Source organism: Miniopterus natalensis, chromosome 6, assembly GCF_054644295.1.
Source record: "Miniopterus natalensis isolate mMinNat1 chromosome 6, mMinNat1.hap1, whole genome shotgun sequence".
Lineage (NCBI taxonomy): Eukaryota > Metazoa > Chordata > Mammalia > Chiroptera > Miniopteridae > Miniopterus > Miniopterus natalensis.
The window spans coordinates 36530116-36543780 of NC_142086.1; the positions used below are offsets into that span (position 1 = coordinate 36530116).

General features: G+C 44.2%; 2 protein-coding genes across 4 annotated transcripts in view; both read left to right on the forward strand.

Moving 5' to 3' along the window:
- TMPRSS7 (transmembrane serine protease 7) overlaps positions 1-4899 on the forward strand; it is a 35779-nt gene extending 30880 nt beyond the window's left edge. Inside the window, exons 16-18 of the mRNA XM_087817867.1 lie at positions 953-1221; positions 2745-2881; positions 4678-4899. Coding sequence (XP_087673993.1) covers positions 953-1221; positions 2745-2881; positions 4678-4848 — 577 coding nt within the window. The 3' untranslated portion in view covers positions 4849-4899. The remainder of the gene's footprint in view (positions 1-952; positions 1222-2744; positions 2882-4677) is intronic.
- A 4333-nt stretch (positions 4900-9232) lies between these two features.
- C6H3orf52 (chromosome 6 C3orf52 homolog) overlaps positions 9233-13665 on the forward strand; it is a 42996-nt gene continuing 38563 nt past the window's right edge. For all 3 annotated transcript variants that reach the window (XR_015714666.1, XM_087818156.1, XM_087818157.1), the window contains exon 1: positions 9233-9431. Coding sequence is in view for 2 of the 3 variants with exons in the window: in XM_087818156.1 (XP_087674282.1) it covers positions 9294-9431 (138 nt within the window). In the remaining variant the exon portion in view is untranslated. The remainder of the gene's footprint in view (positions 9432-13665) is intronic.

Consider the following 13665-nt stretch of genomic DNA (forward strand, 5'->3'; position numbering starts at 1 on the left):
TAAGTGGATGGAATATTTCAACCAAGTTATACAATTAGAGTGTTTGCTTTGCCTGGAAATTATAGGATTCTTGCTAATGACTGCAATGGCTTTTATGTGACGATTAGTCTTTTATGCTGTGAAACTGCTCCAAGTAATATGTTAACCTTAATACCCTTCCAAGTCCCCAGTACCACCGATGAGATGTCAGCTAAGCAAATTAAGGGCCACACTCTTTGGGTTCTGCCTTTATTTTTCTTCCAAAGCTTCCACACCCTCTTCACCCCACCAGAGTAAGGTTACTGAGCCTGTGGGGATGGAGACCTCACATGGAGATTAAAAGCCCCTCCATTGCTGTGTGAGAGGCCACAAGGGTGAGGAACAGAGTTCTGGAAGGACTAACAGGGAGTGTGGCCCCTGGAGATGGCCATGCCTGAGCAGTCAGAGCAGTGATCTTCAAGCTTCCGGTAGTTTGCAAAAAAGAAGTTCATTACATTCCTGCTTATAGCACTTTGACTTCTAATCTATCCTGGTCTTCATACCATTGGAATTTGGCAAAAGGACCCCCAGACCCCTGTCTTACTAGCCCTGTTTCCATCAAATTCTACTGCCAGCATCACTTGGAAGAATATAACATTAATTCTAGTCACTAACATTCTTGACCTGTGTGTGGTTCATGAAATACCAGTGGTAAGAACATTTCCAACATTTCCTTAGGATGTCACTGAGGGAATTTTCTGGCACATAGCTGTCATTCACCACCCTTACTACACCTTAATTTATCTCTGTTTTTTGTCTGGAGACAAGGGAGGCTCAGAGAAGTTGTGCTTCTTGCCATGCCTGTGGACAGAGCCAGTGCCTACGATGGGGACTGAAAGTCAGGCCTCCCTCTCCTCATCTCTCTGTGAAGTGCTTGTTTCACTGCTACGGTTCATGAAGCCACTGACTCCGTGCCTCGCTCCTTTCCCACCAGGCTGTCAGACCCCACGCCATGGACCGCTCACCTCGGGATGCATGTGCAGGGGAATGCCAAGTTCATCTCCCCAGTGAGGAGGATCGTGGTCCACGAGTACTATAACAGCCAGACCTTCGACTATGATATTGCCTTGCTACAGCTCAGTGTCGCCTGGCCTGAGACCCTGAAACAGCTCATTCAGCCAATATGCATCCCTCCCGCTGGCCAGAAAGTGCGCAGTGGGGAAAAGTGCTGGGTAACCGGCTGGGGGCGAAGGCACGAGGCAGGTGTGTGTATGGGTGAATGGCCATGCTCTTCCCCCCCCAGATAATTATAACTTGTGTTGATGTAGTGCTTTGGGGTTCCTAGAGAGGGTTTTTGTACGCGGTCTCATTTGAGCCTCTGAACAACCCTGTGAGGTAAAATGGAGGAAGGTATTTTATTCCTGTTTTATGATGCTTTCCCTTTACCTCCCCCACCAAAAAAAGCAGGACCCACATCATAAGGGTTAGGGATAAGGGTCTATGAGCAAGGCAGGGTTGAATAGATAGCCTTTCAAACTCATAGGGGCTTGCTAGGTTTTCCAGCGTAAAATAGCAAGAAATTCCTCCTATTTTTAGATTTCCCTTTTATCCAAAGAAGTGATTCATTTTCATAAAGAAGAAAAGACTAAACACACACACACACACAGACACTCTACTGTGTCAACTCTTAGACAACTGTCTGGAGGATTACACAAGAATGTCTTGCCCAAGGACAACTGGCCAAGGTGTTGAGAGTGAGGGCTGAAGTCGAGCCTGTCCTTGGCTCCCCAGACTGCACATTCAGGCCTGGGGTTCCATCAGCCTAGAATTACTCTACTGAGAGGAGTGGCTTTTTATATTTTCTTCACCCAGAAGAGATGTCTTTTTCATTATGCACAAAGGCCTGCATGTAAGATAGGGTAGCCCTACATCTGCCCTGCCAAAGTTTTCCATGGTCTAAGAGTCATGGTTGATTCTAAACATATAGTGAAAAGTCCAAAAGTTGGTGAACATCTCCCCAAGGGTTAGTGTTAATACTTTCCCTTGACCTCCCAACCATCTCGGATTTCCTTGTAGGCATTTCCAAGGGTTTAGGATACTCTAAAGATTCACTGTGGGCAGCTTCTCAGATGCTCATTGCCTTCATTTAGTTATTGAAGTTATGGTCTTCACTGCCAATTTGGACCTGCCGAGGTTTCAGTAGACTCAACTGAAGTCAGCTAACTGCTTGAACACTTCCAGCCTCTCAGGACTTTAACTACATTATCATATCCCACAAGAGGAAAGAGTCTATTCAACCAACTCATCAGGAGATATTTACTGTACAAGCATGAGTGTATGCATGTATTTGTCTGAGTCATCTTAGCTACCAGGTAGATTAAAAAGGAAGTGAGAAAGGCTATCTCCAAAATGTCATGTTTTTATGGTTCCTAGGACACTCCTATATATCAGTTATGCTGCTGCACTTGACTAGTAAGTGTTGGTAATAACGGTTGCTGACTCACAGTCCTACTGAAAGCAGGAGGACATGGTGAAGAGTGTGGCACAGTGGCTCAGGTGAGCAAGTCAGACCTTGGGTTTAATCCTGCTCTGTTACTTGCTAGTTGTGTGCCATTGGGCTTAACCTCCTAAGCCTCCAAGTCTTCATTAGGAAAGTGGGGATCATAATAAAATTTATCTAAAACATTGTTATTGAGCATGGAAGGAGATAATGTGAGTAAACTGTTTAATAAAACTCTGTATAGGTAAAGTCATTGCCATGATGGTGCCTCCAATATGTTTTCCAGACAATAAAGGCTCCCCCGTTTTGCAACAAGCAGAGGTGGAGCTCATTGACCAAACCCTCTGTGTGTCCACCTATGGGATCATCACTTCTCGGATGCTCTGCGCAGGTGTCATGTCAGGCAAGAGAGATGCCTGCAGAGTAAGTCATCTTACTGTTCCCTTGCTTAACATGTTATACTTTCCATAAATGCTTTCAAGTTTGGTCTACACAACACTGGGAGATAACAAGGGCTGGTGCTTCACTTAATTCAGATATTAACTATAATCCAATGGTGTAAAATCATGGAAAGGTGATTAAATAACTGGGTCTATAAAGCTCAGTGTTCTAGTCCCCATGTAGTTTCCTCCAACACTTAGAGAATGAGGTTAGTATTTCTCATCCTGCCATAATTTTCTAAGAACCAAAAATTAAAAACCAAAGCCACGCACCTGCGCGTGCACACACACACAGAGTATTAGGATTGCTACTGATTTCCTTAGCAGCAACCATTTACTTTATTTCTGAAATAACAAGGGTGTTATTCACTTACTCCTTTGACACCAGATTGTGAGAAACAAAAGAGGAGTGGGAGAGGTGACAAAGGATATTTGGTATGCCTCTGTCACTTCTTGACAGTGGTAAAGTTGGAGGCCACTTTTGGGGGGACAATGCTCTGAGCCTCAGATTCTAATCTATGCAGTTATCTAAAAGATTTCCAAGAAGTGAACAAGTGATTTAGAGGATGAGAAAGACAGTGGGAGCTGTTCCCACATCTTTCCACAACCTCAACCACCGTGCCATAAAAACTCACCATAATAGTAATTTCTATCTTCTGAGCTCCTGTTTTGTGGCAAGCATTGTGCTAAGCCCTTTATATAGATTAATTCAAATAAATCTTTTATCCTCATTTTACAGAAGAGGAAACTGGGGCACAGAGAGGGTAAATAAATCACTCAAGGTCACACAGCTAGTCAGTAAATACCTGGCCTGGGATTGGAGCCCTTATTTCTCTAATGCTGAAATTACCGTGTTCTCGGAGCTTGCTGCTGCTAGTCAATTATATAGGTCTGCTCTACCCAGCCACCAGGGTTTACAGGTTAAATTAGACTTAGCAGAGTTGGTGTGGCAACAATTAAAAAAACAACCTGACTCTGCTAGTCAGAATTTATCTAAATCAGGTTTAGAATTGTGGGGATGGGATACAGGGGCAAATTTAAAATGCTTTTTTATCTTTGCCTCTGAGTACGTCATAGCTTTTCTTATCTTCCAAAATGAGAAGATATAAATCTAGATATTATCATTTAAATGATGAATACTGCAAGAATTATTTTAAACTTTGAATTGTTTCGGCCTTTGCTTTGTGGAGTTGAGGTATCAGAAGGGACTGTCAAGTGAGGGTGATTTGTCTGTGACAGTTGCCGGCCAGAGATTTTTAAGGTTGCTGCATTGGACCTGGCTAACTAAGCAGGGTCTCTTCTACTTTCTCCCTTGGGACCATGAGCCAACCACTGACGGTGCATGGCCCAGCGGTAGAGGTCAACCGTCCAAGGTAACCATGCCTCAGAAGGTTATTGTGAAGATTAAATGACCCCAAACAGTGCTTAGCACATAGCTCACATTAAATATTAGCTATTATCACTATTATTACTACTATTGAGGTTTATTATTTGTCTGGGGGTATGTGAGAGTTGTTTCCTGTGCAAAAATATTCTAATGTTACTCTTGGCCTAAACAATCAAATTTCTTGCAATGAATACAGAATTTTGATTATAAGAAAAATAATTCTAAAATGACATTAGAAGTTTCACATTATTTCTTGACACTTGCCCAAACTGCATAATAATTAATCAAGCAAAAACCTGTGGGAATGGGAGTTTTAAACACAATCCATTAGACACATTAATGACAAGATTAATGGCAAATGTACTTCATACATACATTATCTTCCCTTGTAGGGAGATTCGGGTGGACCTCTATCTTGTCGAAGAAAAAGTGATGGAAAATGGATTTTGACCGGCATTGTTAGCTGGGGACATGGCTGCGGAAGACCCAACTTTCCTGGTGTTTACACGAGGGTGTCAAATTTTGTTTCCTGGATTCATAAATATGTCCCTTCTCTTTTGTAATAGTACAGGTTGGATTTTGACTGTAATTTATGTGATATATTATTTTAAAAAGAATGCAGTAATTATAAATAAAATAAGACACACTATTTTTCTTGAGCAAGCTTCAGATTGCATGCATTTGGTATTTATTGAAAAGCAAAGATATGCATTTTATTCCCTAAAAAATTGCCTCAAGGATATAGCCATATTCATTCTCAAATACCAAAGGGCCACTGATATAGAAATGGAAGAAATATTAGGTAATGCTAGGCCTCTAAAACAAGAAATGGGCAAGGTGCTGAGATAATTCATTCTTTATGTTCCTATTCAAGGTACAGCTATTTATAACGTTTGGGGCAAATCTGATATATTGAAGTAAGAAATTTCATTAAAAAAACATTCCTGATATTTAGTGTTCTAATGAACTTAAATACACAAAAAATGACTCCTTCACAAATGCAAATAAAGCTAAATTCACTTATCAACAGAGGAAGTACCAATATTGCTGCTTTTCAATCCCAATATCATAGCAGACTTTCTTCAGCCATGGCATGTGGTAATATTATGTTCAGAGAAATGAATCAACGAGCCAACAGAACTGACAGTGATTTTCACTGAAATGATAGAGTGAAGCACCGTGGTAGTTGGATTGAAAGCACTTGCATGGGATCTAAAGAAACGGTGGTAATTTTGGTCAGCAGTTGAAAGCAAGGGAATTTTTGAATGATTGCTTTGAAAATGAAATTTTTTAGCAATATTAGCATCTGAATTTTGGTTCTTTTATAAAATTCCAATTGTCAAGAATTTTTATTTTCAGGGACTTATATTACCTAGCATAATTGTAAGCCTATAGTACATGCTCAACTTATCGTAGTGATTTATTTTGTCCTGATTTAGAGGATTTCACACTTGATCTCAGAGTAATCTTTCATTCACAGAAATCATATTTAACAATACTACCAGACTAGCAGGATGAGAAAAGAGTCCTCAAGTAGAGGTTGGGACACTCACCTGCATTCTAGGTCAGCTGTCTGGAGATTAAGAAAATTGCAGCTACGAGAAATCAGGAACTGGTTGCAAGTAAGAATTTAAGTGGTTCAGGTAATATTGGGAGGTGTCAGCAAGTGTTGGTGATCAAGAAAATATGTCAAGACAGGAACACAAATCAATACAGAAAGAAAATATGTTTAATAAAGGGTTATTGCTGGAGACTAAAGGTCAGGGGTGGATATTAGTTGCAGAGATACTTATGGTCATGGAAAGTAAGGGAATATTTACTGAGGCTCTGCTTTTGTCAGGCACAGTAATAAGTGCTTTAATTTAATTGCTTCCTTTAATCCTCCTACCTCTACTGGGTAGGAATTATTTTACAATGAGGAAAGAAGTTCACATTAAACACCTTATCCAAGAACATCTAGATGCTGAGAGTTCTAACTTTGCTTGTCTTCAAAACCTGTGCTGCCATATGGATGTCAACCACGTACAGGGGGTAGGCGTATGGGATTCGGAAAATGTAGCCTAGATTACAGACTACATAAACCTAGCTCTACAATACTCAGAATGCATGAGGAGATCTAGTCTAGAGTGTGTTTGTGACAGGAGACATTAGCTTTTTGATCCCCTGGGGATGTGAAGAAGATTGTAGGCATTTGTTCATGGAGAAAAGATAGCTTGGAAGATAGCTATGATCCATGTGACATGACAGAGGGAATCTCCCACTGAGATCCCGCAATCAACCAGAGAACTACGGGAAAGGTCGTCTGGGCCTCGGGTAAGGACGGGAGTCAGGGTCTGAGAGGTCTTAGTGCTTCCAGTCAGGGTGTCTGGCCCTGGGCCTAGCAAACCATCATGGCTGAGAATATCATTTGAGTGCATCAATATGTACAAAGGCACTGTGCTGGATGCAGAGCTAAGTATTGGAAATACAGATGCCTCCAGAAGTTTAAACAGTGAAGAACACAGACAAGAAAAAAATTACTGCTCATATTCTACTTCAGCTGTTCTGGCCTCTTCCTTGGTTCTCAGGCAGAAAAAGTCACCCAAGCTCCAGTAACAGATCTTTTGTCCTGGGGTTCCCTCTTCTTTCTGAAATCTGCACAGCTAACTCTCTTACCTTTCTCTTTCTTCCTTCCTTTCTTCCTTTCTTCTTTCTTCTTTCTTCTTTCTTCTTTCTTCTTTCTTCTTTCTTCTTTCTTCTTTCTTCTTTCTTTCTTTCTTTCTTTCTTTCTTTCTTTCTTTCTTTCTTTCTTTCTTTCTTTCTTTCTTTCTTCCCTTACCACCTTTAACTCTTTGCTCAAATTTCACTTTAAAAAAAAAAATTTGAGGCATATTTGATATATAACATTATATTAGTCTCAGGTGTACAACACAATTAGTTGATATTTGAAAAAAAAGATCACCACAGTAAGTCTAGGTAACATCTGTCACCATATATAGTTGGACTAAATATGTGACATATTAAGCACAAGTGCAATGAGTATTGGTAGCAGAGAAGAATCTGGATAACTTTTGGTGGAGGAGGGGAGTCAGGGAAGATTTAGTGGAAAAAGTATGTTTCAGCTAGGATTTAAAGATAAATGAGTGTGGCCAATGCAGAAAGTAGGCTGGAGTGGGAGGAAAACATAACAAGCAGAGCAAACATCATATACAAAGAAGTGAAGATGGAAATAGAATGGGCTAGAGAAAGGCCTGCCAGGAAGAGGAGTCTGGTCAGGCCAGAGGGGTCTACTGACTATTCAATGCCTGAGAGGGGAGACTAGATGTCAGCTATTGTAGGGAAAGGTATACACTCAGGGTCTTCTCTCTTTGTACCCCAGATTCATTCTCTGCTCGCAACCCTGGGAGGCTGGCGCCCAACCTCCATTACCAGTTTCTAATAGGAGTTTCAGGGAGGAAACTGGCAAGTTGCAAGAGAGGTGAGAATATTTACGCCTACTCTCTTTCCTTCCTGCTGGGCTGCAGTCCTGACAGTGGCTGCAACTGTTTTTGACTATAGATCCTATCAGGAGGGCCCTCCTCAGTGGTCCAGTAGGTCTCAGAGTGCTGATGGCTTCCTTCTGTTGCTAGTCCTCAGGTGCCTCAGCACCCCTTTTGGTTCCTTTAACCTTGTTCCTCCATAAAAAATATCCCAGCTAAGAATGTAGTAGATTCTTGCAGGGTCTACATCTAACAGAGGAAAGCAGAGAAAGCAGAAGTCAGTGCAGGCCAGCAACCGAGTGGCTGCCCTCAGCAGGATCCCATCCAGCAGGCAGATGGAGCCTAGAGTCCACATGATCTGGGAGCAGGTACTAGACAGCTAGAGACCCCATATCTAGGCAGCATCTGAACAGTAGGCAAGGAGGGTGCCAGACTTTTGGACACAGGGTCAACATCTTCTGAAGGAGAACTCATTTACATGTGTCCTGTCCACACCTCAGACTGCTCTCAATATGTGTGTGCGCTGGGGCAGGGCTGAGAGCAGGGAGGCAAGCCTGCTCTGAACAGCAGCTCCAGAGGATCAACGCGTACCAAGCTTAGCCAACATAATTCCAGCTCACAAAACCAGAAGTTATGGACTATGGATTGTGTGTGGGCGTGAATAATTTTCCCTTGGGTGTGTATATGGTGGTGGGGGTGTCTGTGGCTCCTCTTCCCAAAGGTAGATAGTAACAGAGAATATTTATGTATGAATACTTGCTGTCAGTCACTGTTTGAATGTTTTACTGACATTCACTCTTTGAACCCTGGCAACAACTCCAATATTAATGGGTTCTGATGTTATGCCAGGTGAAGAAGCTGGCACAGAGAGATGACACCCAAGGTCTCACAGACAGGAGCCCTGTGAGAAGGGATTAACTTGGGGGGGTCTGGCTCCAAAGCCAGCTGTCCCCTCCACCACTGACATGGTCTCTTTGCCTGCCGCTGGGCTTGTAAAAGGGAGGGGTGTGTTCGTGTGTATAACTATTCATCTTCCTACAGAAGATGCCGGCAGCAAGGGCTGCTTCACAGATATTTGTTGATTAAATGAATGAATTTTTTGCTAGGCAGCGAAAGCTAAGTCAAGTCCCAGAAACAGACAGCTCTGGGGGTGGAATGACAGCTGTCTTCATGGCACAGCGCTGCCAGGTCACCCGTGCCCCAGCCCTCCGGCCAGCCAAGCCCTCCCGCTTTGGATCTGCAGGAACCCGGGAAGGCGGCGGCAGGCGGCGCCCTGAACCAACCAGAAAAACAGCTCTCAGGCGCGCGGCCGGGCTGCGGAGCCCTCGGCCCCGCCCGCTGCCCGAGCTCCCCCTCCCCTTCCCTCCTCCCCTCCTCCCTCCCCCCCCTCCTCCCTCCCCCCCCCTCCTCCCTCCCCCCCCTCCCCTTTTCCCTCCCGCCCCGCCCTCGGGGGGTGGGGTGCGAGCCCGCCGCGCGCCAGCTCTGGACTCCGCACCCTGGGTGTGCGCCGCCCGCGTCCGGGCGGGCACTTCAGTCCTGCTGTGCCGTCCATGGAAGGGGCCGGGCCCCCGTCGCCCGGAGACGAGCTGGAGCTCTCGGTGCTCGTGGGGCAGGCGGACGAGCAGACGCCTCTCAATCGAGCCGCCCAGGTCGTCCCTTTTTCGGCGGAAGAGCCCCGTGCAGCCCAGGTAAGGTCTCCCGGGCCCTGGCGGCGCTGCCCCAGGGCGCTGGGATCCGGGCTCCCCGCCAGGGCCCGAGCCTGGCCCCGCGGTGTCCGGCTTCCAGCCCGCTCTCCAGGCTGGAAAGCCCTCGGGTGGGGCGGCCCCCGGAATGCCCGCCAGCCTGAGCCTGCCCCCGGCCCCTGCCAGCCCCCTCCCAGGCCCCGGCCCCCCAAGACACTTGGAAGAATCCTGCCTAGGAGGCGTGTGTGTGGCTCCTCTCTTCCGAGAGGGGATCCCCAGAGAAAGAGGGAGTTTAAAAAAAGTCCTGTAACTTTTAAATTAGCCCCCCCCTCCCCAAAGAGAGAGGACTAGAGTGACAGATGGCGTCCTCTCCTTTTCTGCAGAATCTCTTGGGTTCCCTCTTTACTACCTTGCCGCTTCCACGGTCCCCCTAACTCTCACCCACGGCCCACCTTCGAGCACCCAAACTGGCGCACAGCCGCTGGACACACACTTGCTCTCCTTCCTCAATGCGGCCACTTGATTTCACCCCAAGAGAGATGGAGATGGTGGAAAAAGCAGCGAGAACAAGGGCTGGGGGTGGGGTGGGGGTATGGATGAGCTTGCCCTGCTCACCGAAGGAAATTAAGTTAAAAGTTTTTGTCCCAAAGAGCTAGACTGCGCGTCATTTGCTTCGGCGTCATCTCAGCCTCCAAGGAAGTCCTCGGTAATGTTTTGGCTGGACTGTTTTCTGATTGAACCCTGCCAGTGACAGGAGCGTTATTCATTCTCATCAGATGCTTGTAAAGCAGCAGAGGCTTGGAATTCCCAGCCATGTACCTTGTGATTAACCTCCAACACTGGCTGGAGTTTTTCTGGGTATGGAACTCCCCATATATATGGTTCCATCCTGGTATCTCTACTCTGCACCTCCACACACCCCCTTTGACTGCTCCACTGTTGATTTCAGGGAGAAGCAGGAAATTCAGAAGGTGAAAGCATTGCTTCTGTTTTCACACTGATTCCTGGAAATATTGTCAAGTTTGCTGTTATAGTTGCCTATAGGTACCCTGGAGAGTAATTTGTTACCTTCTATTTGAGCACCACCCAAGGATGAAAGTGGGAGGAAGATGGTCTAATGCTTGTGCAAGTGGCCACAACTGTGGGCTTGCTGTACCAGTCCTTCAAGGAAGTGTCAGGAATGGGAATTAGGAACACTCGCCTCATGTTAAATCCAGGACGACCCAAAGACTTCATGGCTTGGGAATGAATCCAAAGATCTGAGTTCTGGTGACAGCTTCACCGTTAAAAGATGTGTCCTGGGGCAAGGCTCAGGCCTGTTTTGCCCAGCTCTCCAGTGGTGATAATGTCATGGGGCTAACCCGGTTTCTCCATGAGGCCTGGCAGTCCCTTGTTGAAAACTGGAGTAAAAGAAAATGCCAAACACATGTAAGGTATCAATATTTTAGAATTGTTTAGCACCCACCTAGTACAGATTGCTCTTTCGTGTTGTAATTCAGTGATTTTCAACCCTTTTCATCTCATGGCACACGTAAACTAATTACTAAAATTCTGTGGCACACCAAAAAGTATATTTTTTGCCAATCTGACAAAAAAAGGTATAATTTTGATTCATACACACCCGATGGCGATTGTTGTGTTGGTTGCTGTCATTTTTTCAATTTGACAATCTAAGGGAAAAGAGATCAGTGCCCCTAAGTAAACAGTCAGATATCTGCATGTTTTAAAAAATCCTGTCAGCACACCAGTGTGCCTACTATGGCATACCAGTTGAAAATCGCTGTGCTAATTATTTCCTCCTGAGTCAAGTATGTAGAGATATCCTAGACTTCCTTATGAATTTGCTTTGTAGGTCATCGAATGGGAAACGAGTGGTCAGTGACATAATGGCTTGAAGGTGAAGTGTTACGTGAGCACTTGGAGGGCATTCTAGAAATGCTTCAATGGGAAAAACTTTTTAAAAAGGGAAAAAAGAGAAAAAACTCGTATCTAATGTGTTAATCTTTCTCTTTGGTTCTATAGAATAAGTTGAAGTGTATTTTAAATTGAAAAATCAATATAGAGTTCTTAAAAGCATTGGGTCACACAATATTCAGATTCTTAAGAATTTGTGTGTAGATCTCCTTAAACTGTATGTTAAGATTTCCAATTTTGAAATGTAAACTTGATCCTAGCTGGGGTTTCTCAATGGTTAGAGCCTCGGCCCACAAACTGAAAGGTCTTGGGTTCGATTCCAGCCAAGGGCAGTACCTCAGTTGCAGGCTTGATCCCCGGCCCTGGTTGGGGTGCATGTAGGAGGCAACCAATCAATGACTCTCTCACATCGATGTCTCTCTCTCTGTCCCCCGCCCCCCCGCCTTCCACTCTCTCTGAAAAGCAATGGAAAAAATATCCTCTGGTGAGTATAGAAAAATAAATAAATAAATAAATAAATAAATAAATAAATAAATAAATAAATAAAAGTAAACTTAAGTCCATGTAATTTTATTAACCACATGTTTTGTACCTACCATGTGCCAAATACTTATCATACATAAATGTGATTAATTATCATAAGAAACGTAAGAAGCAAGTGTCAGTATCTATTTTGATTTGACAGATGAAGGAACTGAGTAAAGAACCTGAGACTCAGAGGAGTCACCAGAATACTCAAGTTCACCCCGTGGTGGCTCTGAGATTTGAACTCAGGTTTTTTTAGGTCTCAAAACTATGCTGTTTTTGTTTATTTTATACAGCTAGATATATACCAATATATAATTTAAATATATAAGTATAATATATAATTTATACTCATTTATGTATAACTACTTAAATTAGATATTGCTAATTCCTGTTCATTCATAAACTTACAGAAGTTTATTTAAGAATTGGGTTGCATATTTGAACTGATGTAGCTGCAGGTAGATGGGCAGATGGGTGAGAAGTAGGGAAGAGTTTTAGATCCTTGGGAAGAAGATGCTCCATCTCATGGGTATCTTTCTAGGTCAATCTGGGAGAGTACATGAAGGAGGTGGAAAGAACTTATTTCCCTTTCTTGATCTGGGTTTGGGGCTGGAGGGAAAGGAATACACGTTCACTTAGCCTGCCTGCACTGTAAACATGGCAATAGGGTTGGGTGAAATGAAAAGGAAATTGTGGGTAATAGAATGAGACTGGTTTTCTTTTATGGCTCATTACGTGAGCTCTGACCTGTTTCCAAATAGAAGTCCCAGAGACATTTTAAAGAATGACAACATCATTATGATAATAATAATCCAGTTCATTGATACTTTTGAGGCAGGCAAGACTTTATACAAACAGGCTAGCTAAAAATTAGCTCCATTGCAATGAGTGGTTCAGAATTTAGGACAAGAATCAACTGGCTCCTTTGTGCTTGGATCAACAAGTGGATTAAATCCCACAATGAAGATTATAAAGTTCAGATTTTCCTACATGCTAAGAAAATGTCCCTAGATCTATGTAATATCTGTTCCTGACTCAGCCAAAGAGAAGAAAAGCTTTTTGTACCCAAGAGATAGGTAATCTGGCCATTGTTCAAGGGCCTTGTGTCAGGTATGTAGACTCTTCTGTGAAGAGGGATGTGAATGTAGACTCTTCTGTGAAGAGGGATGTGAATGTCTGGGGAACGTTCAGATGAAAGCCCCACAAATTCTTGAATCATTTAGTGCAATCATAGAATATAAGACTCAGTTTGCAAAAATCTCCAAAGTTCCTCACAGAAGAACCTGCCTATGGCCTCTCCTCATGACCTAAACTTTGGGCAAGAGAAGATGAGGAAGCCAGGGAAGGAGGCAGCGTGTCTTCGTGACCTGGCTTTGAGGGGAGACTCAGCACAGGGAGTGCACACCTGCTGCATTGGAGGCCCCCACCCTCAGGGCACCGTGGGCCCTCCCGGAGACTCTTCTGGAAAATACTGATTCTTGGGTTGGTTCTAGTGCGCAGAGAGCTGAGAGCGCTGTACTCCAGTGTCAGGTTGGGAGTGGCTGACGGACCATTTTATAGTGACTTAAAGCCTGTGAAGATTAATTACACAAGGTAGTCTCTGCCTTAGGATGATGACAGACAGGGGAGGGGGCCAGGCTGTGGGACGGCAGCTTTGGGCTGGACGGAAGAGGCATTTCCTGTGTCTCCGTGACAGCTGTGTAATTCTGAGCTGACTTCCCCCACAGAGTTGTGGTCTCAAACCACCAGAGTTCTAGGTTTGTCACCTCTAAGGGACAGTGGAAGTGAAGGCCCAAGA